General features: G+C 46.3%; 2 protein-coding genes across 5 annotated transcripts in view; one reads left to right on the top strand and one right to left on the bottom strand.

Moving 5' to 3' along the window:
• Positions 1–2624: 2624 nt before the first annotated feature.
• LOC137352242 (F-box only protein 6-like) lies at positions 2625–24887 on the bottom strand. Of its 3 annotated transcripts, none has more exons than XM_068017497.1 (6): positions 24576–24887; positions 13153–13474; positions 8120–8246; positions 6518–6613; positions 5949–6084; positions 2625–5271 (listed from the first exon to the last, which is right to left on the bottom strand). In XM_068017497.1, exons 2-6 carry the CDS (start codon positions 13409–13411, stop codon positions 5137–5139), a joined length of 753 nt encoding a protein of 250 aa, XP_067873598.1. In that variant the 5' UTR covers positions 13412–13474; positions 24576–24887; the 3' UTR covers positions 2625–5136. The 3 variants fall into 3 exon arrangements, with proteins under 3 accessions (XP_067873598.1, XP_067873599.1, XP_067873600.1); XM_068017498.1 differs by lacking the exon at positions 24576–24887 and adding an exon at positions 15005–15091; XM_068017499.1 differs by lacking the exon at positions 24576–24887 and adding an exon at positions 14349–14370.
• LOC137352240 (proproteinase E-like) overlaps positions 13351–25662 on the top strand; it is a 35096-nt gene continuing 22784 nt past the window's right edge. Inside the window, exon 1 of one of the 2 annotated variants that reach the window (XM_068017490.1) lies at positions 13351–13494. In XM_068017490.1, coding sequence (XP_067873591.1) covers positions 13410–13494 — 85 coding nt within the window. In that variant the 5' untranslated portion in view covers positions 13351–13409. The remainder of the gene's footprint in view (positions 13495–25662) is intronic. The other variant, XM_068017491.1, reaches the window with a different exon arrangement.

Genomic DNA, 25662 nt, shown 5'->3' with positions numbered 1-25662 from the left:
TGCTCCATTTTTTTTCCTTTTCTTTGCGTGTTTCGGCCTTACTCTTGTTTTTTGCTTACGGACGAGAGCTGTTCATCATTCTGCCATTCACACCTGCTCCGGACACATATTTTGTTTCTTTATTTCTTTACTTGTCCCATTACCACTCCCTTTGACCCTGCACCACCAACTCTTTTGTCAGTTAATCGCTCGAGTCTTCCACCCTATCACAGGCCTTCCCTTTCTTTCTTTTTTCAGACACCTCCCGCCCCGCCCCACTTTTACTAGCTCAAAACCTATTACATTTTTAACTTTTCCCACTTCTGATAAAAAGGCATTGACCTGAAACGTGAACTCTTTTTCTCTCCACAGGTGCTGCCTGACCTAAGTATTTCCAGCACTTTCTGTTTTTATTCCAAATTCCCACCACCCTTTGTGCAAAAAAGTTCTTCTCGATTTCCGCCCGAAACAACCTGGCTCTAATTTTAAGATTATGCCCCTTGTTTTTGATACCCTCGCTAGAGGAAATAGTTTTGCTGTATCGATCAAATCCTTTTGACAGTTTAAGCACCTGGATCAGATCATCACTCAATCTCCTAAACTCAAGGCAATACAAACCAAGCTTATGCAGCCTGTCCTCATAATTTAACCCTCTAAGACCCAGTGTCATTCTGGTGAATCTGCACTGCACCCCCTCCAAGGCTAATGCTTCCTGGGGTGTGGTGCCCAAAACTAAACGCAGTTCTCCTGATGGAGTCTGATCAAGGCTCAGGTGAAGTCACATATGGAAATAATGTGTACAATTCTGAAATCCCCATTCACTCATAAGATTCCATACATTTCACTCCATGTCCTAACATTAAAGAGGCTTGAAAGGAGAAACTGCTATTCACCCCACCAATTCTGCTTCCAGTGCAATCCATCATGTGCTCAACGCCACTCATTTAATCTCTGAGGGACATTCTGCATAAATAATTCCTGATTCCCAAAGCTAATCAAGCAAATATCCAAAGTATCACCCTGAAGTCCTACCCTCTCTGGGTGTCCCAGCAGTGTCCATTGTGCTCCATGAAGTATTGATCATCTCAGTCTCTAACACCCCCCCCCCCCCCCCCCACCCCCACAATCCCAACCAGATACTTAACCAGCACATTATTAAAGCCTCTCAACAATGAACTTGCTTTGTTAAACCTAATCAGTCAACAGCATCCCGTAAGTGAGCAGATCTGGAATGGTTGAGCCAACACAGTCACACTGCTTTAACAGCACATATCAGCATTTCCTCACCCACAGTCTGTCGAGTTTCCCTGATGGATCCCTAATTAATGTTAATTTTTACCTTCCCCAGGCTCTGCCTTCATTTCCACTGTTAATGTTTAATTCAGACTCAAATACACAGCACGAGCGTTTCTGAGAACAGCTTATGCAAGACCAACTGTCTTCATGTTGAGATGAGCGTCATATGGTTATTGTGTTTAATTAGTATTGGGAATGGAATACTTTCCATTTTAGATAGCCAGTATCCATATCAAACACTTTCAGATCAACTATAATACGATCAAATGCAGAGTAAATCTCCCCCTCTACCCTATCAATATGCCTGAGACTCCGCCTCAGGACAGTAGATATTTCGCAGCAGTCAGACACTTCCATCTTCCACCAGCTATTCCACGACTCTCTGAATGAGATTCCCAGTGTAATGGATGTCAGCCTTGGTTCGCTGGTAGCACTGTTGTGACTCCTTCAGAAGATTGTGGGTTCAAGACCCTCTCCAGGACTTAACCACATAATCTAGGCTGACACTTCAGTGCAATAGAGAGAGTGCTGCACTGTCGGAGGTGCTGTCTTTCAGATGAGACTTTAACCTGAAAAATGATCCCAAGTCACTATTTGGAGAGAGAGTCCTGCACACAGCCCCAGTTATAGGTGGGTGTTGTTTTTCTGCGCAGCTGAAGTGGACTTGGGAAGAGCTTTGTCTCACTTTTTGCCTCCAATGTGACAATTGGAAACCTGCATGGCCAACTAATGTTGGCTTGCAATGACATAGATACTGAATAGCCTCAGGGACATCTCGATCACAGCTGATTCCCAGACGAAACTTTTAGGAAGCTCTGAAGCTGCTCCATGTTCAGATTGCCCTGGAGGAAAGCAAGGTTTGCCAACAGGTCATAGGAACACATAATATCTGCTTATTGTGAGACTGGTGGCTAAGGCCTGGGGCCTGATGCAGGCTCCAATCAACATCATCCAGATTTCTCCTCATTGAACAAGTGAAGGTAAGTACAATCAGAAAAATAATCTCATCCTCAATTTGCTTTTTTTTTTGTTCCCCCGTGTCCTTTTCATCCAAAAGCAGCAGCAAGCGCTAATCCAGCCAAGCAGGCAGGAAGCGCGTCAGGCTGGATCCCACAGAAGGGCAAGTTCGGCCTGCAAGTTAGGGGGGCAGTTGGTGGTGCTTGGGCCTGTACAGTTCAGAACCTGGGTGGTAGTCCCAGACCAGGCCCTCCTCAAGAAGGTCAAGCTGCAGGATTCCAATGTGCTGCAGCGTCTCCAAACACTCCCTTTTTGAAAGCCTTTGCCAATTTGCTATAAAAACAAACCAGGAGAAATCTTCTCAAACTCACATACATTGTCATTGCATTCAGTAACCATTAGCAATCCTTTATTTGTGCAGATATATAAACTATATTCTTCTTTTACACCCAAAGTATGTACAATTATAGATCAGAACAGTAGTGTCCTCCTAGGGAGTATAGCATGCGGGGTAAGAGTTATTCAAACAGTGGGAAGATAAAGGTTTTAACATTTGCTACGTCTGATTGACCGAGAAGCAGGTTAATAATTTGCCGTGAAACAGAGACATTTTTGCAGGTCTGCCACATTGGATAAGTGTTTAGTCTGACCAGCTATTAAGAACACTTCCGCCTGAATTATTTTGAGTATTGCACAGTCTCTGCACTAGCAGTTTGCAGAAGGCAACTGCACAAAATAATTAGGGATAAAATAGAGACAAATGCAGATGGCGCCCATTTACAGTGCATTCAGAAGAGAAAGGACAAGCTGCGATGATACTTTGATCAATACATGCAGGTTAATAGTCATCAGCATTACCCACTGCATCTCCTCACAATAAGCACCTCTAGACAGTGAGGCCCCATCAGTGCAAAAGCTTTCACATTGGTCTTTGAAGCGGTTTATGGGGATTTTATGCTCATTATGAAAACAGGACAAATTTTACAAATTTGCGTCACTGTCCAGGAAGATCCTAAGGGACTCTGAGAATTCGCGCTCCCCAACCCAGAACATGGTGAAAATGCACTGCATGTAACGAGAAGGACATGTTAACATTTTGGTCATGGCTGAACAGTAAACATGTCTTGTCCCTAAGATACAGACCAACCTGTTGCCTGTTTCTAGCAAACTGGCTTTTATCTCAGCCAACCAGCACTGTTGTGATTTGTTCCTCCATCTAGGCCAATCCGAGCAAAGTAAGCTCAGAAATTAACGTCCTGCATGATGGTAGTAAGCATCTACTGATCTTTTACCAAATAACATTGCTCAGTTGGTTGATCTAGAATGTATCACGAACACACAAAGTTCAGCTCAAGCAGACTTATCTAGAACATTGTAAGTAAACATGGTGTAATTGCTGTCAGTGATATTTCTGATAAGTGTTACAGAAATTTATATACCATTCCCAGCTCTCCATTTTAAAGTAAACAGGTTAAAACAGCACCAAACAAGTGCACTAACACAATATATTAAAAATAGCCCTGAGAAATATCATCCCAAAAATGTCTCAAAATGAAAACAGTTAAAAAGGGGAACTGTTTACATGAAAAAAGTGTTTTTCGAAAAAAACCTTCCTTTTTATTTGGTTGTGGGGAAGAGGACAGGAAATCCATGTGCCACTTCTTTCAAAATGGCGTCACACACAAATGGCAAGTTAATGCATTTCAATGGTATTTGCATGTGTGTTGTACTGAAACTAAAGAGAGTTTGTCATGTTTGCATGAAATATTTGCCTCTTTAAACCCATTTGAGCCAAGCAGGTGAAAAGAGACACATCTCAAGGAAGTGATAAGGAACTGACACATCTAATTGAAGCTCTTTAATCAGGTATGTACTGGATTCCACACACTGGGTCCTCCATTGTGTAGTTCTGTTTGTATCTCAAGTAAAAGAATTCAGACATATTTGGAATGAAATTGTGCAGTGATATTAATTATGTGATTTCTCCATCCAGCATTTAAAATGGATTAAAATGTTGTTAAAATAATGGACAGAGATGTCAAAAAAGGTGCTGACACATTCATTTCTAATATTTAACATAATATCAATCGCATAGATTCATCAACAATCTGGCTTTAATTACAATGAACCAACTAAATGGAAATGGATTACTTCTTCAAAATACTCACTCTGTCAGTGAAAAATAGCGAATTATAAAAATAGTGATTACTGTTCTGAGAAATCGTTTCCTGCTCCAATGCAGACACCCAACCTCAAGTGTCTTGCCCTCCAGGCCCCTTTAACGAGGTTGACTGACATGACGGAGCTGTCAAGAGCCGTATAGACTCTCTTCATTTAAGGTGACTTCACACTAAAGTGGGAAACTACCCAGTGCAACTCACTCACAGGACAACACATTACTGCAACTTGGGGAGCATTTTGAATAATGTTCTCCTAACTGCACTTTTGACAATTTACCTCCTTCATATGTTCTTGGGGTCAGGTAGAGGAGAAAATAAATATCGTAAAAGCGACAACTCCCCCAGATGTTATTCACGGACAGTGAAAGAATAAAGTGACTTCAATGGTATTCTCATATCCAAGGTGCAAACATAAATCAGATTTAACCAAACCACTTAATAAATCTCTTTGATAACGCCAAAAATGTCAGAAAACATTCAGCAGGTCTGGCAGCTTCTGTGGAGAGAGAAACAGGGTTAATCTTTCAGGAGATTTCTGATGAAAAGGTCATCTTTTCCTGAAATAGTAACTTTGTTTCTCTCTCCACAGATGCTGCCCGACCTGCTGAGGTGTTTTTCGGCATTTCCTGTTTTTATTTCAGATTTCCAGCATCTGTGGCAACTTGCTTTTGTTTGACAAAATATTTGGTCTTAGTCGTTTGGTCGGACTCTGGCCCCAGCACGATTATGGCTCTATGGAAACGCTGCTATTGGTGACTCGCACTCCATACCATCCTGCCCAGAATTGTGTATCTCTCCCCTCATGTGAAAATCGAACATATCGAACACCAGGCCCATATTCTTTGAAAACGTGAGTCATCTGTAACATTAAAAATACTACCAGTTATCACACCATGTGAAAGAACAATTCTACGTGTATTCTGCACTATAGCTTTCCCGGGGTATGTAAGAATAAAGAGAACAACGCAGGGCTAAAGCATGCAGTGCAAGTAGGTCCCAGGTCCCATTTTCAGCCTGTACTAAGTGAGCTGATCACCACCAGAGTAGCAGTGGAGGCAATAAACTTAGTCCTAGTACTTCGTATCCATGAGAGAAAAACAGTCAGGACTGTCTCAAAGTACATCCGTGTGTGCATACACAATGGAGAAGGAAAGGAACCAATTCATAATGCCTTCTACAGTCAAATATCTGGTCTATGCTGACAGTAGAAAGTAATATCTGAAAAGATAGTCGCACCGGGAAGAGGAAGGGAGAGAGGGCAGGGATGAGGGAAGGGAAGATGGAGAGGGGAAGGGGGCAGATGAGGCGGAGTGAGAGAGGGAGCAGGGGAAATAGAGGAAGAGGAGAATGGAAGACAAGGAGATTGATCATAGAAGTGATCTTGGACACCACCCGCTAGCTGAACGCAGGGCAGAAACAACACTGTCAGTGACATGGTACTCAAAGGCTTCTGGTTTCCCAACGAGATACAGAGGTTGTGGTGCTAGAAAATTCTAGATCCAGAAAATGGAGTGAAACACGAATAAAATGAGATACCTCGTTCCATTTTGCATCACTCCACTGCGGGATTATGACCTGCTCCGACTCGTACCTCTGGATAGGGGTTTCATCTTTGGACAGCAGCTCTACCACCAAGTTGTACATACACCCGCAGTCGCGTCTCGCTGCGTACCTGCCACAGTGCAATACTGTATATCAGGACAAGGCACCAACTGAGCAGCTCGGACATAACCTAATCCAGAACCATTCTTTAAACTTACACAGAATTTTCAGCACAGTAACAGGCCATTCAGCCCATCAATACCAATGTTTATGTTCCACATGAGCCGCCTCCCACTCTACATGATTTAATTGTCTCTGAACATCCTTCATTCCTTCTGTGCATTCACTATTCTATGTATTAACTATTGACACACTTTCCCCAATTATTGTTCAGGCTGTAACTTACTCCCTTTTTATCCATTATTGCATATTTACAAACCAAGAATAGTATTCTCAACCCATCATGAGTTTGCTTTTAATATTTCTGCTTAGATTTGACATTTGATTTCTACCTAATGATCTCAGTCACTTTCGCACTTTGCTGAAATCCAAATATTACTTACCAATCACTCACTACAATTTTAGGCTGCCATACATCCAGCAGATTTTCCCAGAGTCCATTTGCCACCAGATCAATAGTCTGAGATTTCCGGCATAATCTGTCAGAGAGAAACAAAAGAGCACGGGGAGACTGCGTTTAAACCTAGGAAAGAAAGAACTTACATTTATATAGCACCTTTTGTGACCCCAGGACGTCCCAAAGCTCTTTACAACTAATGAAATACTTTTGAAATGCAGTGACTGCTGTCATGTAGGAAGTGCAGCTACCAATTTGCATAAAGCCAGCTCCCGCAAACAGCAATGTGATAATAATCAGATAAATATTGGCCAGGACACCAGAGAGAGCTCCCCTGCTCTTCTTCCAAGTAGCACCATGGGATCTTTTACGTCCAGCTGAGAGGGCAGATGAGGCCTCATCGCATCCAAAAGACGGCACTACCGGCATTGGGGCACTCCCTCGGTACTACACTGGAGTTTGAGCCTAGATATTGTGCTCAAATTCCCGCAGTGGGATTCAAACACATAATCTTCCGACTCAGAGGTGAGTCAGCAAAACAAGTCAAAGGGCAAGCTCCCCTGCAACTCAGTTGGGAAATGTACCCCCCAGAGTGGAGCTAAACTGCACAGAAGAGAGAGGTACCAGTATGGCCCTCAGTCCATGCTGAGTTAGCTGATGGGCCTAACCCCAACTCAGATCAGCCTAGGCTGTGAGGCTCTGCACCATACTGACTGGTGTAGTTACCCATTGAGATATCCGTACTTACTTTTGTTTACACAACCCACTAACTTTCTCATAACTGCTTCCAAGTCAGTGCCTGGGTCAACCCTGCCCTCCTTGGGCAAGTTCAAAACTAACTCCATAGCTATGCAGCATGGCAGTAAGTAGAGTACATTCAACACTTTGTTTAACCCGACAACATTTTGTTTTCAATTTAAAAAGCAAAGTGAAGGGCAAAGGCTCAAATTGCAGGGTGACACAGTGAAGCAGAAAACAAAGGAAAGGGAAATCAAGAAGTAGCAGTCAAGTGTCAACAAGCTCCAGTTTTAAACAATGAGATTGTGTGAGGGGGAAAGTTAAGGGAAGCAATGACTGGAGGAAATGTGTTAGAATGGGAGATGGTGCACTGAGTAAAATAATAGGAGACTAGAGAACATGTAGGTCAGGTTATTAATAGCTATGGAGGAACAAGAGAGGAGAGTTGATGGAGTCTTGGCCATAGTAGTACTGATAGGAAGTGGGTGGGTGGAGAAAAGAGAGAAAGCTTGTGATGGAAAGATCAAGGTTCAGAGGGTAGTCCTAGGAGAGGGATGACATATAAGATGGCAATTTTTTTATTCTATGTAGGAATGCAAGAACAGTGCGATATGGATCTAACCAGCTGTGGGAGTAATATTTAGGACTCAAACTGACTTCAGTTTCATACAGAGTTGAGAACTGTCAAGGGATGAAGAAATGTTTCACATGAGCTTCCAGAAGACAGCATGAGTAGATGTGGGAACTGCACTTCCATTTGACATAAGGGGAGATCATGAGGTTAAGACAGTCAATAGGAAGGATTTGAAGTGAGCTCTCCTTGATGGTCACTGTGCTATGGAGTTCTTACCCATAAGATGTCACAAAATAGTTTTTTACACTTTTGTTCGACAACATTTGTCCATGGGCCCCTGGTAAGGTTTCTATTTTCCATTCGTCTCCACCATTAACCTCAATTGTCCAAAACCGAAAATCTTCTAAAACGAGATAGATAAAGTACTTGCAATTATGTTGGATCATATCACATCTCTCAGCAGTACAGTGACAGCCAAAGCAAATCTACAACAGATTCAGAATTTTACACTAAAGCAAAAGGATGAAAGATTTTCCATATCAGCATCTAAAATATTTGATAGTCATTTTGCAATTGGGGTTCCTGGATTTCATGATTGGTCCTTGTGCAAGAAATGTTTGCAGAGTACATGCTCTGATGTTTGGCAGAGGGATATCTAGTTAAAAAAAATTAAGCTATGTGATACAAGTTTGGGCACTTTTGCAGGTAATAGGAAACACTGCAGCCAATTTGAGCACAGCAAGGTCCCAAAAACAGCAATGTGATCATGACTAGATAATCCATTTTTAGATGTTGCTTCAGGGAATACATCCAGTACTGGATGAGTAGAAATTTCCTCCAATTAAATTTTGGGAAAACCAAAGCCACTGTCATCAGTCATCATGACAAACTCCGTTCCCTAGCCACAAAAGTTTCTCTCTCTCCCTGACAACCGTCTGAGATGAATCAGACTGTTCACAACTTCCATGTCATATCTGACCCTGAGATGAGCTACCGACCACATATCCATGCCATCGTCAGGACTTCCACCTCCATAACAAAGCCCAACTCCGACTCTGCCTCAGCTCATCTCCTGCTGAAACCCTCATTCATGCCTTTGTTACCTCCAATGCACTCCTAGCCCACCTCCTATTTTCTGCCCTCTGTAGACTTCAGGCCATCCAGAACTCTGCTGCCCATGTCCTAGCTCACACAAAGGCCTGCTCACCCATCACCCCAGTGCTCCCTGACCTTCAATGGCTCCTTGATTTTAAAATTCTCATCCTTGTTTTCAATTCCCCCCCATGGTCTTGCTTATCTCTATCCCAACAACCCTGCAAGGTAACTGCTCTATTTCTCACCTCTTGAGCATTCCTGATTTTAATCATTGCATATTTGCAGCCATGCCTTCAGTTGCCAAGGCCCTAAAAGCTCTGGAATTCCCTGCCCACATCTCTCTTTCCTCCTTTAAGATGCTCCTTAAAACCTACTTCTTTGACCAAGCTTTTGATCAACTGCCCTAATATCTCTAAGGGTGTCAAATTTTGCTTTGTAACACTCCTGTGAAGTGCCTTGGGATGTCTTATTACATTAAAAGTGGCAAATAAACACAATTTGTTGTTACTCTATCTATCTTGGCAGGACACCAGGGAGATCATCCCAGCCCTTCTATGCATTTTTCTTCTTCCGCTGATCTTTTATGTTCACCTGGCATGGCAGACTGAGTCTTAGTTTCATGTCTCATGCGAAAGATGGCATGACTGACAGTGCAGCACTCCCTCAGTGACTCACTCATTACACTGGAGTGCGACTAGATTTTGAACCAACAACCATCTGACTCAGAGGCAATTCCTAATTTATAAATATGGCATTTTTTGCTTCCCAAACCTGCCATTCTTGTCGTCTCTGACATTGCAAAATCAGTACAAATTTAGGCCAAGGCTGCCAACATCCATTTCACACAGGAACATTACTGCTGGAACAGAAATTTGCATTGCATCACTCTGGACCAGATGAGGGCCCACATTCAAGAGATGAATGGACAATGTGCAACTACGCAATTTTAATACTGTTGTTTCCAGTCACTTTAACAGCAAATGGATGAAGCATGAGAATGAAAGGCTGGCACAGAGGAAGTAAGAGTATCAGGCACTGCAATGGATAGAGCAAGAATCCACAAGTGTTACACTAAACTGCAGACACTTGTTAATGCAAAAAGGTGCCGAGCCTGAATTTATATTCACTAGGTGGCAGCACAAGGGTCTTTCTTTATTATAAATTCAAATAAATATATACAAACATTTAAATGGTCTGATAAATATATAATTTGATTTCCCCCCCGCAACCCCCCCCCCCCCCATCCAGTAATGGCAATGCAAAGGCCAATGTTCTCTTCCAATGGTGCTCCAATCTGTCAGATAAAATGCTATGAACATTAGGCATTGTAGAGAGTGCCTCTACCCTATCATTTGTGTGCAGGAAAACCACTAGATTAATTCACAGTTTGAAGCACCTTGGTTACTAAGATAAGCTCAGGCAGCTGGGACTTGATGTTTTAGAGACGTGTAGATTTAAGAGTGATTTGATTGAGATTTAGGAGGTGATGAAGGGAATAGTTTGCGGTTGTGTCGACTGTTTGTTTCAACTGAATAGGTTATGGAGACCCAGCGGTGACAATTTTAAGTTGTGTAAGGCCAGATCAAGTTTAGATGTCAGAAGGTGAATGGTGGGCCTCTTGGATAGGCTACCGTGTCATTCAATGGAAGGTAATTCACTGAATTCCTTCAAGCGAGAGCTGGACCTGTTTCTGTCTGGGGCAAAAGATCACCTCATGCAGGAGGTTGGTGCTGTAAGGTGTTAATCCGGGCCACAGTGATCACCTTTGGGGGCGCGGGGGCAGTAAGAGGGAAATTTTTCCCTTCCCCTAAATGTCCTGAGGTTTTATCTGTTTTTTCGCCTCTCCCAGGTGATCATTTGGCTAATGGATGGGCTGGGAAGCATTTATATTGTGATGCACAAGGCATCACAGTTCTGTGGATCAGGCTGGATGGACCCCTCAAAATCATTTTTTTTTTTTTTTAATTTCCCCTCCTCTCCCTAAAGTGCTGGCTTCCACTCTCTGGATTTTGAGTCACTGGCAAGTCTTCAATGATCTCTTCAACGTCCTTCATAATATGTGAGACTAGACTTTGAGTGACGGGAGGGTATTTTTTGAATTGAAGAGCCTGGGTGAAGGGCCAAGGCCCACAGTGCACGGGGTTAAAAAGAGTAGAATAGGAGATCAGATAAATGTACTCACGGTTGCATGAACCAAGCCTAGGTTTTTAAAGCCTGCAGCTTGATTGAGGAAGGGAATACTGAAGGAGGCAGTGTGTGAGAATGGCCCCTGGGAGAATGCGGAGGAAGGCCGTAAACAGCTGAAGAACTCGGCAAGGCCAAGGGTGTGGAGTCAGACTAACCAGACAGGAGGGAACACCAGTGACAGTTGGCTGCAACTGGGGACCCTTGGGGACAGTCCCACCTTTCTTAAAAGGAAAGGCAAATCATTAAAAAACTGAAGCAAAAACCCATTTGAGGTGTTGGTGGGGGACTGAACAGAGGCTGGAGATGGGGCTCGGGGAGGCCACCATGAGGCAGAAGCACTACTCCCTTGTGGCACCAGCAGCATCCACCTCCCTTTAACAGTTAACTTCCCAATCGCATCGTGGGTGCCCAATTTAAATGTTAATAAGTATCCCGTCTCTGCATGTTGGGACACTAAGACACCCAGGTATTCACTGCCTTCCAAACCCATGACCTCTACCAACTAGAAGGACAAGGGCAGCAAATGCATGGGAAAACCACCACCTGCAAGTTCCCCTCCAAGCCACACACCATTCTGACATGGAACTATATCACTGTTCCTTCACCGTTGCTGGGCCAAAATCCTGGAACTCCCTTCCTAACAGCACTGTGGGTGTACCTACCCCACATGGACTGCAGCAGCTCAAGAAGGCAGCTCATCATAATTAGGGATGGACCATAAATGCTGGCCTAGCCAGCGACACCCACATCCTCCGAATGAATAATTTTAAAAAATGGTAGGGGCCACATTCTGTACATTTCACTTTAACTGCCAACTCTCTCCCACCCATCAGGAGGCAGTTAATCTTGAGGCCAGTGAGTTCTAACAGGAGATGGTATGATGCATCTTAAACTCAGTGAGGTTGAGGGGAGGAGGATATTTGGAGGAGCAAGAGAAGAGATTCAGAGCAGCAACGACCACAGTAGTATGACTCATCAACAGAACCATCTGAATGAATACCACCATTCCAAGGCAGCCTAATTCAAAAATAATTTTAAAGCACTTTGTGCCACTGCATAGAAATCCAGACAAGAGCGCACTAGCCCCATTTGGTGGATCCCTTTTTCTCTCTTGCCCCTTTACAGACACAAACCCATAAATGGTTACCACTCAACATAGGCATCGATCCCTTTGTAAACAATGTGCAGGATTGTCCCTGCGGGCTTCTGAATCCCACTGTCAGACTGAAATGGGGCTCAGAAGCCCTAACTGTGTAAGAAACAGACACTCATTGTGATTTTCCCCGGAGCGGTCAATTAATTTTTTTTTATTCATTCATGGGATGTGGGCGTCGCTGGCCAGGCCAGCATTTATTGCCCATTCTTAATTGCCCTAACTGAGTGGCTTGCTAGGCCATTTCAGAGGGAATGTAAGAGTCAGCCACATTGCTGTGGGTCTGGAGTCACATGTAGGCCAGACCAGGTAAGGACAGCAGATTTCTTTCCCTAAAGGACATTAGTGAACCAGAGGAGTTGTTACAACACCCGACAATGGTTTCATGGCCATCATTAGACTAGCTTTTTAATTCCAGATTTATTAATTGAATTCAAATTCCACCTTCTGCTGTGGTGGGATTCGAACCCATGTCCCCAGAGCAATACCCTGGGTCTCTGGGTTACTAGTCCAGCGACAATACCACTACGCCACCGCCTCCCCCTTTAATTAATGGTCAGAGGGCAGACTTACCGTCCAATTAAGGCAGGCAGGTGGGCCCTAGAAGCTGGAGAGCCAATCAGAGGCCTTCCAGCTTGAGAGCAGCAGCAAGGGAGAGAGCGCTTCAAAATGGAGGGTTTTTTAATTTGATTTGTAGCCAGGCCCCACTGTGGGGTGTGGGGAGCCCCTCTGTGGGGTGTGGGGAGCCCCTCTGTGGGGTGTGGGGAGCCCCTCTGCTTAAAACTCAAGCCCATTAGAGAGATGGCTTCAGAAAGAATCAATGCAGCCGGTGTGCAACATAAACACCTAGGAGAAACGTAAACTGAGCGCTCACCTTCTGCACAAGGGTTTTTAAGCAAATTCTTCTTCAATGGTGAATAGAAATAAAATTTTTTCCAGTCGTCTGGGAACATCTCCCAGTGCATTTTGAAATATCCTTCACGAATGCACTTCCTCTTCCAAACATGTATCCCATCCACCAGCTCCTTCCACATCTGGCAGACCAACCGGCATGTTAAAACCAACTCTTTAGCGGGAATATAGGATAAGATCTCCACCAGGACATCCTCGTGCAAGTGTCCGATAGTGGCCATGCTCAGAAAGGGAGATATTTTCCACAACCCCCACGCTGGCTCAAGACCAAATGTCTTTTCGGGCTGTAAACCAAACATCAGAGGTTAGTAAATTATTAAAAATATATTATAAAATTAGAAAGATTAATTTTGGCACAAATATTTTGTTCTTTTCTTTCACCAGATTGTGGGTTCAAGCCCCATTCCAAAGACTTGAGCCACACCAGAGCACATGGTTTAGGGGGTAACATATTAGCATGGAAAGAGGACTGGTTAGCTAGCAGGAAACAGAGAGCAGGGATAATTGGGTCTTTTTCAGGTTGGCAAGCTGTAACTAGTGGATTGCCACAGGGATCAGTGCTGGGGCCTCAACTATTTACAATTGATATCAATGACTTGAATGAAGGGACAGAAAGTATGGTAGCTAAATCTGCTGATGACACCAAGATCGGAAGGAAAGTAAGTTGTCAAGAGAAGGTAAAGAGTCTACAAAGGGATATAGATAGGTTCAGTGAGTGGGCAAAATTTGGCAAATGGAGTATAATGTGGGAAAATGTGAACGTGTCCACTTTGGCAGGAATAGGAAAGCAGTATAATATTTAAATGGAGAGAGACTGCCAGATAGATAGTGGTGTGTCATGCAACATTATGACCTTCACAGACCTGTGCAAAGTGGCTCAACATGGCGATCCAAAAATGAAGTAAGGTTGAGGCTATATGAAGACACCATACTAGTGCCAAGAGGACAAGTTACTCTGAGAGCCCAATGCAATGGCAAGAACGAAGATCTGGAGTTCTAGATCATAGACGGCAAGCAAAAGCCACTCATCTCAGCTGAAGCAAGTCTAAAGCTTAGACTGGTAACCCTCAACATGCAAAAAGAGATTTGCAACCTGTCGCAGTGCGCTAAATCATTGACTGTGGAACAGATCCTAGAGGAGTACAATGATGTATTTACAGGTTTAGCTTATCTTCCTGGAGAATATCATCTTGAAGTAGATGAGAGGGTAAGACCAATTCAGCATCTGCCGAGGAAAGGTCCTGCGGCCCTCAAGACCAGCCTGAAAGACAAGATGGAAGAGCTGGAAAAGAAGCAAGTAATCAAGAAAGTAACAACCCCTATGGAATGGATTAGCAGCCTGGTAGCAGTGAAACAACCTGGAAAGCTGAGGCTACGCATCGACCCAAAGGATCTAAATAAAACTCTGAAGAGATCACACTACTCCATGCCAACCATCGAAAGAATTTTGCTACAACTTGCAAAGGCAAAAATCTTCACTACCCTAGATGCGAACGATGGTTACTGCAAATGAAGCTGGATGAAAGCAGCAATTTTCTAACCACATTCTGGCCGCCGTTCGGGAGATACAGATGGTTGCGCATGCCGTTTGGCATTTCCATGGTTCCAGAGGGGCATCAACGCAGACAGCATGAGATAGTTAGTGATCTTCCCGGAGTGGAAGCTATAGAAGATAGAGGATCTGCTAGTTTATGGATGTGGAGACTCAATGGAAGAAGCCATTGCTGACCATGATCAATATCTAGTGCGACTGCTGGACGGAGCTCGCCAGATGAACCTGAAGCTGAACAAGAAAACATTGCAATTAAAGATACCTGAATTCAAGTACATAGGTCATGTACTGACAGCAAAAGGTCTTCACCAAGATCCTGAAAAGGTGACAGCAGTAGCAGCGATACGGCGACCAACAGATGAAAAAGCAGTGCAACGGTTTGTTGGATTCGTCAACTATTTAGCAAAATTCTTGCCCAATCTGCTGTCAGAGTGTGAACCATTACGCCAACTCACTGCCAAGGACATGCAGTGGTATTGGGATATGGAACAAGAAGCAGCGTTCACTAAAATCAAGGCAGTTAGTGACTGCAACGCCAGTGCTGAAATACCATGACGTAAAAGATGAAGTTACCCAGCAAGACAGGACTCGGAACAACCCTAATGCAGCAAGAACAACTGTTTGCATTTGCATCTAGGGCTCAGATCAAGAAAGAGTGCCTGGCCATTGTCTTTGCTTGTGAACATTTTCATCAATATCTACTTGCAAGAGACAAATTGACAGCTAAGTCCAACCACAAGCCACTTCAAAGCATTTTCCTCAAGCCGCTACTATCTGCTCCAAAGCATCTGCAAAGGAAGTTACTCCGGTTACAGAGATATCATCTGGATGTGACATACAAGCAAGGGAAACGGATGTACATTACGGACATGCTAGCGAGAGCAGCACTCCCTATGAAGAAAGTAGAGGATGCTACGACAGAGTGTGAAATCTTCCAGATCCAACGTGAAGCTGCAGCTCGACATGCTCTGGAAGTCATCAACCCAGCAGAGACAATGAATCTGACAGACAAGCACCTTGCCCAAATCAAGCAAACTACCCAACAAGATCAAACTCTACAAGTGTTGCAAGAAGTAGTGACGAAAGGATGGCCTGACAGCATCAAGGACACTCCTGTGGTCACAAGAACATATTGGGCTTACAGAGATAAATTGACAGCCCAAGATGGCATCTTATGCAAAGAAAATTGAGTGATTATCGCTAAAGAGTTGAGAGGAGAGATGCTAAAGTGCATCCATGTAAGCCACCAAGGAATTGAATCGAGTCTAAGGAAGGCAAGAGAAGTGCTCTACTGGCCAAACATGAGCAATGAAATCAAGGACCACTTCAGCCAGTGCAGTGCGTGTAACGAGTACCAAGCTAAGCAAGTTAAAGAGCCGCTGATGACACACGATATCCCAGACAGACATTAGATGAAGCTGGGAGAAGACCTCTTCACTCTCACAGGAACTGATTATCACCGTAGACTACTATTTTGACTACTGGGAGGTGAACCAGCTGACCTCAATGACTACCGGTGAGATTGTAGAACGCCTGAAAGCACACCAGTTGTTACGGCATTCCAGACATTGTGATGACTGACAATGGCCCTCAGTTCACGAGTGAAGAATTCAGCCGCTTCATAAAGGACTGGGAAATTCAACACCATACATCATCTCCACACTATCCCCAGTCTAATGGAAAGGCTGAGGCAGCAGTGAAAATCGCCAAAGGAATCATAAAGAAATTGAACAAATCTGGCACAAAGCAATCCCCAAATGGAGAAACACACCTACCGAAGACATGGAAAGTAGTCTGGTACAAATACTAATGTCACGCCGCACCCAAACTACTCTTCTAATAGCAAAAAAGCTACTGAAGCCAGAAGTAGTAACAGGCATGAGTGACAAAATCGAGGTGAAACAGCAGAAAGTGAAATTTCACTTTGACAAAACTGCCAACCATTGCCAGAATTGAGCATTGGAGAGCCAGTCAGGGTACAAACTTTCAACACTCTCAACAAGAATCAGACCAGGTGGCAACTTGGGACCTGTGTAGAGCAGTTGTCACCTTGATCGTATGCGGTGGAAGTGAACGACCAGATGTACCGTAACAACCGCAGATCAGGAAGATGAGAACTCACGAACTGCATAGGCCACAGAACAACCATCAGCCCCAGAAGTCCACAGCACCCCAACAAAGCAAATGGAACAACAGTTACCGCAGCAACAAGTGACAACGGAACGACACTCGCCTGAAAAGGAAAATCAACCAGATGAACAACCACTGACAACACGCACGCGCACCATTAAGATACTGGCACGATTTAATGACTGTGTGCGCAATGCATGTGCAGAGATTGATAAGAATGACAAACTACTAATGCATGAGAACAGTTGTGTGCATAGTGGGTACCTTGGGCAACTCACAGTGTAAATGATGATGCATGCATGCAAATTTTTTTTTGTATGAAAAGGGGGATGTTTGGGATAGAAATGCAATACTGTACTAATGTGCCTCCTGGCTTGCCGTAGTCATGTGACCTCTACCATGAGGCACTCTGACTGGGGGCAGCCATCAAAGTCAGTTTCATTAAAGACAGAGTCCATACCAGACTGGTGTCCTGTGAGCTCGTAATTATCTTATCGAAACATACAAGATCCTGAGGGGACTTAATAGAATGGATACTGGGAGGATGTTTTCTCTTGTGTGAGAGACTAGAACTAGTAGACACAGTTTAAGAATAAGAGGTCTCCCTTTTAAGACAGAGACGAGGAAAAAATTTTTCTCCGAGGGTTGTTAGTCTGTGGAATTCTCTTCCACAGTGGAGGCGGGGCATTGAATTAATTCAAGGCGGAGTTAGATTTTTGATAGAGAAGGGAGTCAAGGGAAATGGGGGGCAGACAGGAAAGTGGAGTTGAGATCACAACCAGAGCAGCCATGATCTTATCGAATGTTGAAGCAGGCTTGAGGGGCCGAATGGCCAACTCTTGCTCCCGAGTACTATATTCCTATTCGAGGCTGACACTCCACCACAGTACCGAGGGAGTACTGCACTATCGGAGGTACTGTCCTTCGTATGGAATGTTAAACTGAGGACCGAACTGCCCTCTCAGGTGGACGTAAAAGATCCCATTCCACTATTTCAAAGTGGATCAGGAGAGTTAGCCAAGGTGTCCTGGCCAATATTTATCCTTCAGTCAACACCTAAAAACAGATTATCTGGTCATTATCACATTGCTGTTGGTGGGAGCTTGCTGTGCACAAAATCAGCTACTGTGCTTCTACATTATAACACTGATTATAATTCAAAAGTACTTCATAGGGTCTGAAGCTCGTCAGGCTGTCCTGAGATCATGAAAGGCACTTATTAAATGCAACATCTTGTATTCATAGAACACCTTTAATAAAGTAAAACATCTGAAGGAGGTTCAGAAGTACATTATCAAACAGGTTTTAAAACCAAGCCGCATAAGGAGCTATTAGGTGACCAAAAGCTTGGTCAGAGATAGGTTTAAAGTTCATCTTAAAGGAGGAGAAGGAGGTAGAGAGGCGGAAAGGCCGAGGGAGGGAATTCCAGAAGTTAGGGCCCAGTCAGCTGAGGGCTGCCAATGGTGCAGCGTTTAAAAGCAGGTATGCTAAAGACACCAGAATTGAAGAAGCAGAGATCTTGGAGGATTGTGGGGCTGGAGGAGATTACAGATATGAGAGGCGAGGCTATAGAGGGATTTGTCAACAAGGAGGTGAATTTTAAAACTGAGGTATGCGGGGGCCAGGAGCCAATGTAGGTCAGTGAGCACAGGGGTGATCGGTGAATGGGACTTGGTGCGAGTTAGGATGCAGGCAGCAAGGTTTTGAATGAATTCAAGTTTATAGAAAGTGGAAGATGGAAGGCTGGTCAGGAGAGCACTAGACTTATCATTCTAGAGGTAACAAAGGCATGGATGTGAGTTTCATCACCACACCAGATGAGCTGAAGCAGGGCAGAGCTGGAGTGATGTTACGGAGGTGGAAATAAGCAGCCTTGGCGATAGCACGGATATATAGCCGAAAGCTCGACTCAGGGTCAAATGTGACACTGTAGTTGTGAACAGTCTGGTTCAGCCTCAGCCAGGGACAGGAATGAAGTTGATCACTACAGAATGGCATCTGGCAGGGTCTGAAAGCCATGACTTCAGTCTTTCCAATATTGAGTTGGAGGAAACTTCTTCCCATTTTGGATGTCTGACAAGCAGCATGACAAATCAGAGCCAGTGGAGGGGTCAAGAGAGGTGGTGGTGAGGTGAAGCTGAGTGTCATCAGCATACACGTGGAACCTGACATCTTTTTGGATGATGGCAGGTAAATGAGAAACAGCAGGGGGCCAAGGACAGATCCTCGGGGGACTTATGAGGTAATGGTGCAGAAAAAGGGCGGCACAGTGGCGCAGTGGTTAGCACCGCAGCCTCCCAGCTCCAGGGACCCGGATTCAATTCTGGGTACTGCCTGTGCGGAGTTTGCAAGTTCTCCCTGTGACTGCGTGGGTTTCCGCCGGGTGCTCCGGTTTCCTCCCACAGCCAAAGACTTGCGGGTTGATAGGTAAATTGGCCATTGTAAATTGCCCCTAGTGTAGGTAGGGAATATGGGATTACTGCAGGGTTAGTATAAATGGGTGGTTGTTGGTCGGCACAGACTCGGTGGGCCGAAGGGCCTGTTTCAGTGCTGTATCTCTAAATAAAATAAATAAAGCCATTGTAGGTGATTCTCTGCTACAACTGGATAGATGAGAATGGAATCAGGCAAGTGCAGTCCCACCCAGATGTCTTTCTTTTCTTGGTTAACTCCTCTCCCGAAGGAATCCTGCTCCACAAGTGCCGCTGGAGTCGAGTACCTCGCCCAAAATGGCCTTTCATCATGCATGAACCTAAACTACTGGCTGGACATTCAACCATGACAGCCATCACAGACAAAACCCAATCCTCTTCTCAATGAGGTCACCATCAAGAGCGGGAAAAACTGGACTTTTTTTTCCTCCCTCTTAAATCCATGGGACCACTGAAGCACCCTATAGCTCCCAGCCACCTGGCTGGTATCATTTTGCATCATGTTGCCTAGATTTAGAAAGCAGAAACTATCAGTGATTCACATAATCGAGAGAATACGGAGTACGACCCCGTGATCCATCCAACAATGAAATGGCACATGGCTAACAAGTAGGCCCTGAGAGTTTAAAGGGGTAGTGTCTGCATGAAAAATGTTTGACCGACTTCTTTTTTGCGTGGGTAGAGGAGATAAAAGAGACAAAGTCCACTTCTGTCACACGTAAATGATGCACTTATGCATTTCATTTATGATATTCCATTGTTTGCCTCAAATGTTTCTTCTCACAAATACAGTGGCCCTTTAAGATGAATGGCTGATCTTCCGCCTGCCCTTCTCAAGATGCTGGGGTGCATTTCCAGGAGCCTCCCCCTACCACTCCTTTGCCATTCTATGTGTGTCACCTTAGACTGCGAGGGCGGAAATTCATCTCGGGCAGTGACGGCCTGTATTTTTCACCAAACCATCAGACAAACTTACAGGCTTCAAAACTTCAACTAAATCTCGGGATTATTGCCTAATTCTCCCCCGTGGGTTTCAGATGTAGCTCAACCAAGCAACTAAACACCATGCAACAAATATTTTGGAGCAGTGGAGTTCTCCCCGGTGTCCAGGCTATAAAGTGCTTTGGGACATCTTGGCATTGTCAAAGCCTTTCTTTCTAAATTAAGTTTAAGACTATAGATCAACACACACACAATACTGGATCCAGCAAGATAATCTGCAGATAACAGTACAATCAGGTGCTCCACTCCTAACAGCTCTGGGTCAAACTCAAACTCTCTGGGAGCTGAGGCTCAGAAACTGCTGCTGGCAAACTAAATAGAAATTCAAACACACAAAGCAATGATATCAATGGTGCTGATACATGATAAACAATTGTTTTGCTGACTCTTACACCACCACAAACGCCCAAAACTTCAATAGTTCATTTATATTAACCCTGCATTTGGAAACAATGCTATCTGCAGAGGGGAAGGCCTCCCTCTCTCTCTCCTTCCCTCCTCCTGGCCTTGGGAGGGGGAAGGGCTCTCTCTCTCCTGATCCTCAGAGCTCTATGTTGGTCTTGGTCCCCCACCCTGGGACCTTTCTCTTTCTTGGCCCTGAGAGGGGGAAGGAATCTCTCTCTCCACCCTCCCACCCCAACCCACTCTTCACCCTGGGGCAGAGGGACTCTCTCTTGACCCTGGGGTGGGGAAGGGTCTCTCACCCCACACCCTGAGCTCTCTCTCTCTCTCGCTCCTGGGGGTCTCTGTGCTGCTGCTGTCCCTCTCCTTCCCCTGGGCTCCAGGCAGAGACAAGATTTGCGCTGCTGGGAGCCCGGGGCTGGAGCTGGGAGTGGGTGTCCCACTGCTCCCTTGGCCCCAGGATGGGGAAGGAGTCTCTCTCCCCGGGATGGGGAAGGGCTCTCCCCGCCTCTATCTCTCTCTCCCCCTCCCCGGGATGGGGTAGGAGTCTCTCTCTCTCCCGGGATGGGGAAGGAGTCTCTCTCTCTCCCGGGATGGGGAAGGAGTCTCTCTCTCTCCCTCCCGGGATGGGGAAGGAGTCTCTCTCTCTCTCCTGGGATGGGGAAGGAGTCTCTCTCTCTCTCCTGGGATGGGGAAGGAGTCTCTCTCTCTCTCACCCGGGATGGGGAAGGAGTCTCTCGCTCCCTCTCTCCCCGGGATGGGGAAGGAGTCTCTCGCTCCCTCTCTCTCTCCCCGGGATGGGGAAGGAGTCAGTCTCTCTCTGTCTCTCTGTCTCTCTGTCTCTCTGTCTCTCTGTCTCTCTGTCTCTCTCTCACACTCTCTCTCTCACACTCTCTCTCTCACACTCTCTCTCTCACACTCTCTCTCTCACACTCTCTCTCTCACCCGGGATGGGGAAGGAGTCTCTCTCTCTCTCTCACCCGGGATGGGGAAGGAGTCTCTCTCTCTCTCTCTCACCCGGGATGGGGAAGGAGTCTCTCTCTCTCTCTCTCACCCGGGATGGGGAAGGAGTCTCTCTCTCTCTCTCTCACCCGGGATGGGGAAGGAGTCTCTCTCTCTCTCTCTCTCTCTCACCCGGGATGGGGAAGGAGTCTCTCTCTCTCTCTCTCTCACCCGGGATGGGGAAGGAGTCTCTCTCTCTCTCTCACCCGGGATGGGGAAGGAGTCTCTCTCTCTCTCACACCCGGGATGGGGAAGGAGTCTCTCTCTCTCTCACACCCGGGATGGGGAAGGAGTCTCTCTCTCTCTCACACCCGGGATGGGGAAGGAGTCTCTCTCTCACCCGGGATGGGGAAGGAGTCTCTCTCTCTCTCTCTCTCTCACCCGGGATGGGGAAGGAGTCTCTCTCTCTCTCACCCGGGATGGGGAAGGAGAGTCTGTCTCTCTCTCACCCGGGATGGGGAAGGAGAGTCTGTCTCTCTCTGTCTCTCTCTCTCTCTCACCCGGGATGGGGAAGGAGTCTCTCTCTCTCTCTCTCTCTCTCTCTCTCTCTCTCTCTCCCGGGATGGGGAAGGAGTCTCTCTCTCTCTCTCTCTCTCACCCGGGATGGGGAAGGAGTCTCTCTCTCTCTCTCTCTCTCACCCGGGATGGGGAAGGAGTCTCTCTCTCTCTCTCTCTCTCTCTCTCTCTCACCCGGGATGGGGAAGGAGTCTCTCTCTCTCTCTCTCTCTCTCTCTCACCCGGGATGGGGAAGGAGTCTCTCTCTCTCTCTCTCTCTCTCTCTCTCACCCGGGATGGGGAAGGAGTCTCTCTCTCTCTCTCTCTCTCTCACCCGGGATGGGGAAGGAGTCTCTCTCTCTCTCTCTCTCACCCGGGATGGGGAAGGAGTCTCTCTCTCTCTCTCTCACCCGGGATGGGGAAGGAGTCTCTCTCTCTCTCTCTCTCTCTCTCTCTCACCCGGGATGGGGAAGGAGTCTCTCTCTCTCTCTCTCTCTCTCTCACCCGGGATGGGGAAGGAGTCTCTCTCTCTCTCTCTCACCCGGGATGGGGAAGGAGTCTCTCTCTCTCACCCGGGATGGGGATGGGGAAGGAGTCTCTCTCTCTCTCTCTCTCTCTCTCTCTCACCCGGGATGGGGAAGGAGTCTCTCTCTCTCTCTCTCTCACCCGGGATGGGGAAGGAGTCTCTCTCTCTCTCTCTCTCTCTCTCACCCGGGATGGGGAAGGAGTCTCTCTCTCTCTCTCTCTCTCTCACCCGGGATGGGGAAGGAGTCTCTCTCTCTCTCTCTCACCCGGGATGGGGAAGGAGTCTCTCTCTCTCTCTCTCTCTCTCACCCGGGATGGGGAAGGAGTCTCTCTCTCTCTCTCTCTCTCTCACCCGGGATGGGGAAGGAGTCTCTCTCTCTCTCTCTCTCTCTCTCTCACCCGGGATGGGGAAGGAGTCTCTCTCTCTCTCTCTCTCTCTCTCTCACCCGGGATGGGGAAGGAGTCTCTCTCTCTCTCTCTCTCTCTCTCTCTCTCTCACCCGGGATGGGGAAGGAGTCTCTCTCTCTCTCTCTCTCTCTCTCTCTCACCCGGGATGGGGAAGGAGTCTCTCTCTCTCTCTCTCTCTCTCTCTCTCTCACCCGGGATGGGGAAGGAGTCTCTCTCTCTCTCTCTCTCTCACCCGGGATGGGGAAGGAGTCTCTCTCTCTCTCTCTCACCCGGGATGGGGAAGGAGTCTCTCTCTCTCTCTCTCTCTCTCTCTCACCCGGGATGGGGAAGGAGTCTCTCTCTCTCTCTCTCTCTCTCTCTCACCCGGGATGGGGAAGGAGTCTCTCTCTCTCTCTCTCTCTCTCTCTCTCTCACCCGGGATGGGGAAGGAGTCTCTCTCTCTCTCTCTCTCTCTCTCTCTCTCACCCGGGATGGGGAAGGAGTCTCTCTCTCTCTCTCTCTCTCTCTCTCTCTCACCCGGGATGGGGAAGGAGTCTCTCTCTCTCTCTCTCTCTCTCTCTCTCTCACCCGGGATGGGGAAGGAGTCTCTCTCTCTCTCTCTCTCTCTCTCTCTCTCTCTCACCCGGGATGGGGAAGGAGTCTCTCTCTCTCTCTCTCTCTCTCTCTCACCCGGGATGGGGAAGGAGTCTCTCTCTCTCTCACCCGGGATGGGGAAGGAGTCTCTCTCTCTCTCTCTCACCCGGGATGGGGAAGGAGTCTCTCGCTCTCTCTCTCACCCGGGATGGGGAAGGAGTCTCTCGCTCTCTCTCTCACCCGGGATGGGGAAGGAGTCTCTCGCTCTCTCTCTCACCCGGGATGGGGAAGGAGTCTCTCGCTCTCTCTCTCACCCGGGATGGGGAAGGAGTCTCTCGCTCTCTCTCTCACCCGGGATGGGGAAGGAGTCTCTCGCTCTCTCTCTCACCCGGGATGGGGAAGGAGTCTCTCGCTCTCTCTCTCACCCGGGATGGGGAAGGAGTCTCTCGCTCTCTCTCACCCGGGATGGGGAAGGAGTCTCTCGCTCTCTCTCACCCGGGATGGGGAAGGAGTCTCTCGCTCTCTCTCACCAGGGATGGGGAAGGAGTCTGTCTCTCGCTCTCTCACCCGGGATAGGGAAGGAGTCTCTCTCTCTCCCCCCGGGATGGGGAAGGAGTCTCTCTCTCTCTCACCCGGGATGGGGAAGGAGTCTCTCGCTCTCTCTCACCAGGGATGGGGAAGGAGTCTCTCGCTCTCTCTCACCCGGGATGGGGAAGGAGTCTCTCGCTCTCTCTCACCCGGGATGGGGAAGGAGTCTCTCGCTCTCTCTCACCAGGGATGGGGAAGGAGTCTCTCGCTCTCTCTCACCAGGGATGGGGAAGGAGTCTCTCGCTCTCTCTCTGCTCCATTCAGTAAGGTTCTTACCCAGTGTTGCCGGCTGCACTCGCTCAGTTTCACTGCTGAATCAACTAAGCGTCAATTTCCTCTTGACCTCTCGGTGTTTTACTAATTGCAGATCACTTCTGGGTTTCACCATCTCCTTTCACTGTCGGTCTTTCGTCTTCCTGCATGCACAGCAAAAGCTTCTCTCCAGAATGCAATCATTGCAACAAGTATATAATTGTGAGGGAAGTAGTTTGCAAACCCAATGAAACGAATATTTTTTTAAAACTGTACATGGCGGAGTTCTGAGATCAGAAACAGGAAATGCGACAAATCCACAGCCTCTAGCGAGAACATGTCTGTATTTTGGGATTCAGGGTTTAACATTCGACTCAAGACTGCCCATGATGTTAATATAGCACATTATTTATAGAGATGTGGGGCCAGAATATTGTTGCCTTTTCTTTAGTGTATACTGTTTATGCCTAGTTAATAGGCATTAGACTGGCTTTATCCAGCCCATGCAAATAGGAAGAGGTTCCCTGTTCATTATCTGAACTCTACGTGGTTGTCAGCTTTCTACCATTAATGGTAATTTGAATTGCAGCCAAATCTATCCTGAGGTTTCACTCCAATCCAAAAGTCACCTGTCTGCTTTCCCAGCACAATGAGGATTAATAAACATAATATGTCCTGGGGGACGGAGGGGGATAAGAAATAGTTTATTCGAAATTAGAAAGAAATTTCTACACCACCCTTTGTATTATAATTTTCTTCCTTTTCCTCTTTTGGTCATGTAATTTATTATCTTCCACTCGAGAATGCAGGAAGCCTTGTGTGCCAATCAGCCACTAGAATGTGCCAGAGCCCATCCAAATGTGACTCTTTCCCCCTTAGTTTTTCCCCCAGTAGCAAAAGCTTCAGGCTTGAAATCCCATATCCCCCCTCTACACAATTCAAGTCAAAATGGTGTTTCGTAAGGACACCTGTTCCATGGTGTGTCTGCATGTCGAGCTGAGTCTGCCTACTGTTACCATACTCTGACTTAAAAACTACACGTGGAAAAGATTGAAGGCTTAACAATAAATTTTCTTCTGAATTTAAAACTTTTCTCCCTTCCCTTCTTCAG

Source organism: Heterodontus francisci, chromosome 37 (assembly GCF_036365525.1).
Source record: "Heterodontus francisci isolate sHetFra1 chromosome 37, sHetFra1.hap1, whole genome shotgun sequence".
NCBI classification, from domain to species: Eukaryota; Metazoa; Chordata; class Chondrichthyes; order Heterodontiformes; family Heterodontidae; genus Heterodontus; species Heterodontus francisci.
The sequence above is the reverse complement of the archived record's forward strand: the minus strand, read 5'-3'. Positions and strand labels throughout refer to the sequence as shown.

What these genes read in the sequence shown, in the direction of transcription:
- LOC137352242 (XM_068017497.1), bottom strand. Translation starts at nt 13,411, where the DNA reads ATGGCCACTATCGGACACTTGCACGAGGATGTCCTGGTGGAGATCTTA. An exon ending in TATTTTGTGACATCTTATGG is followed by an intron (nt 6,614 to 8,119) that starts GTAAGAACTCCA and finishes TCTCTCTGACAG; the next exon opens with ATTATGCCGGAAATCTCAGA. An exon ending in AAAATTGTAGTGAGTGATTG is followed by an intron (nt 6,085 to 6,517) that starts GTAAGTAATATT and finishes GCACTGTGGCAG; the next exon opens with GTACGCAGCGAGACGCGACT.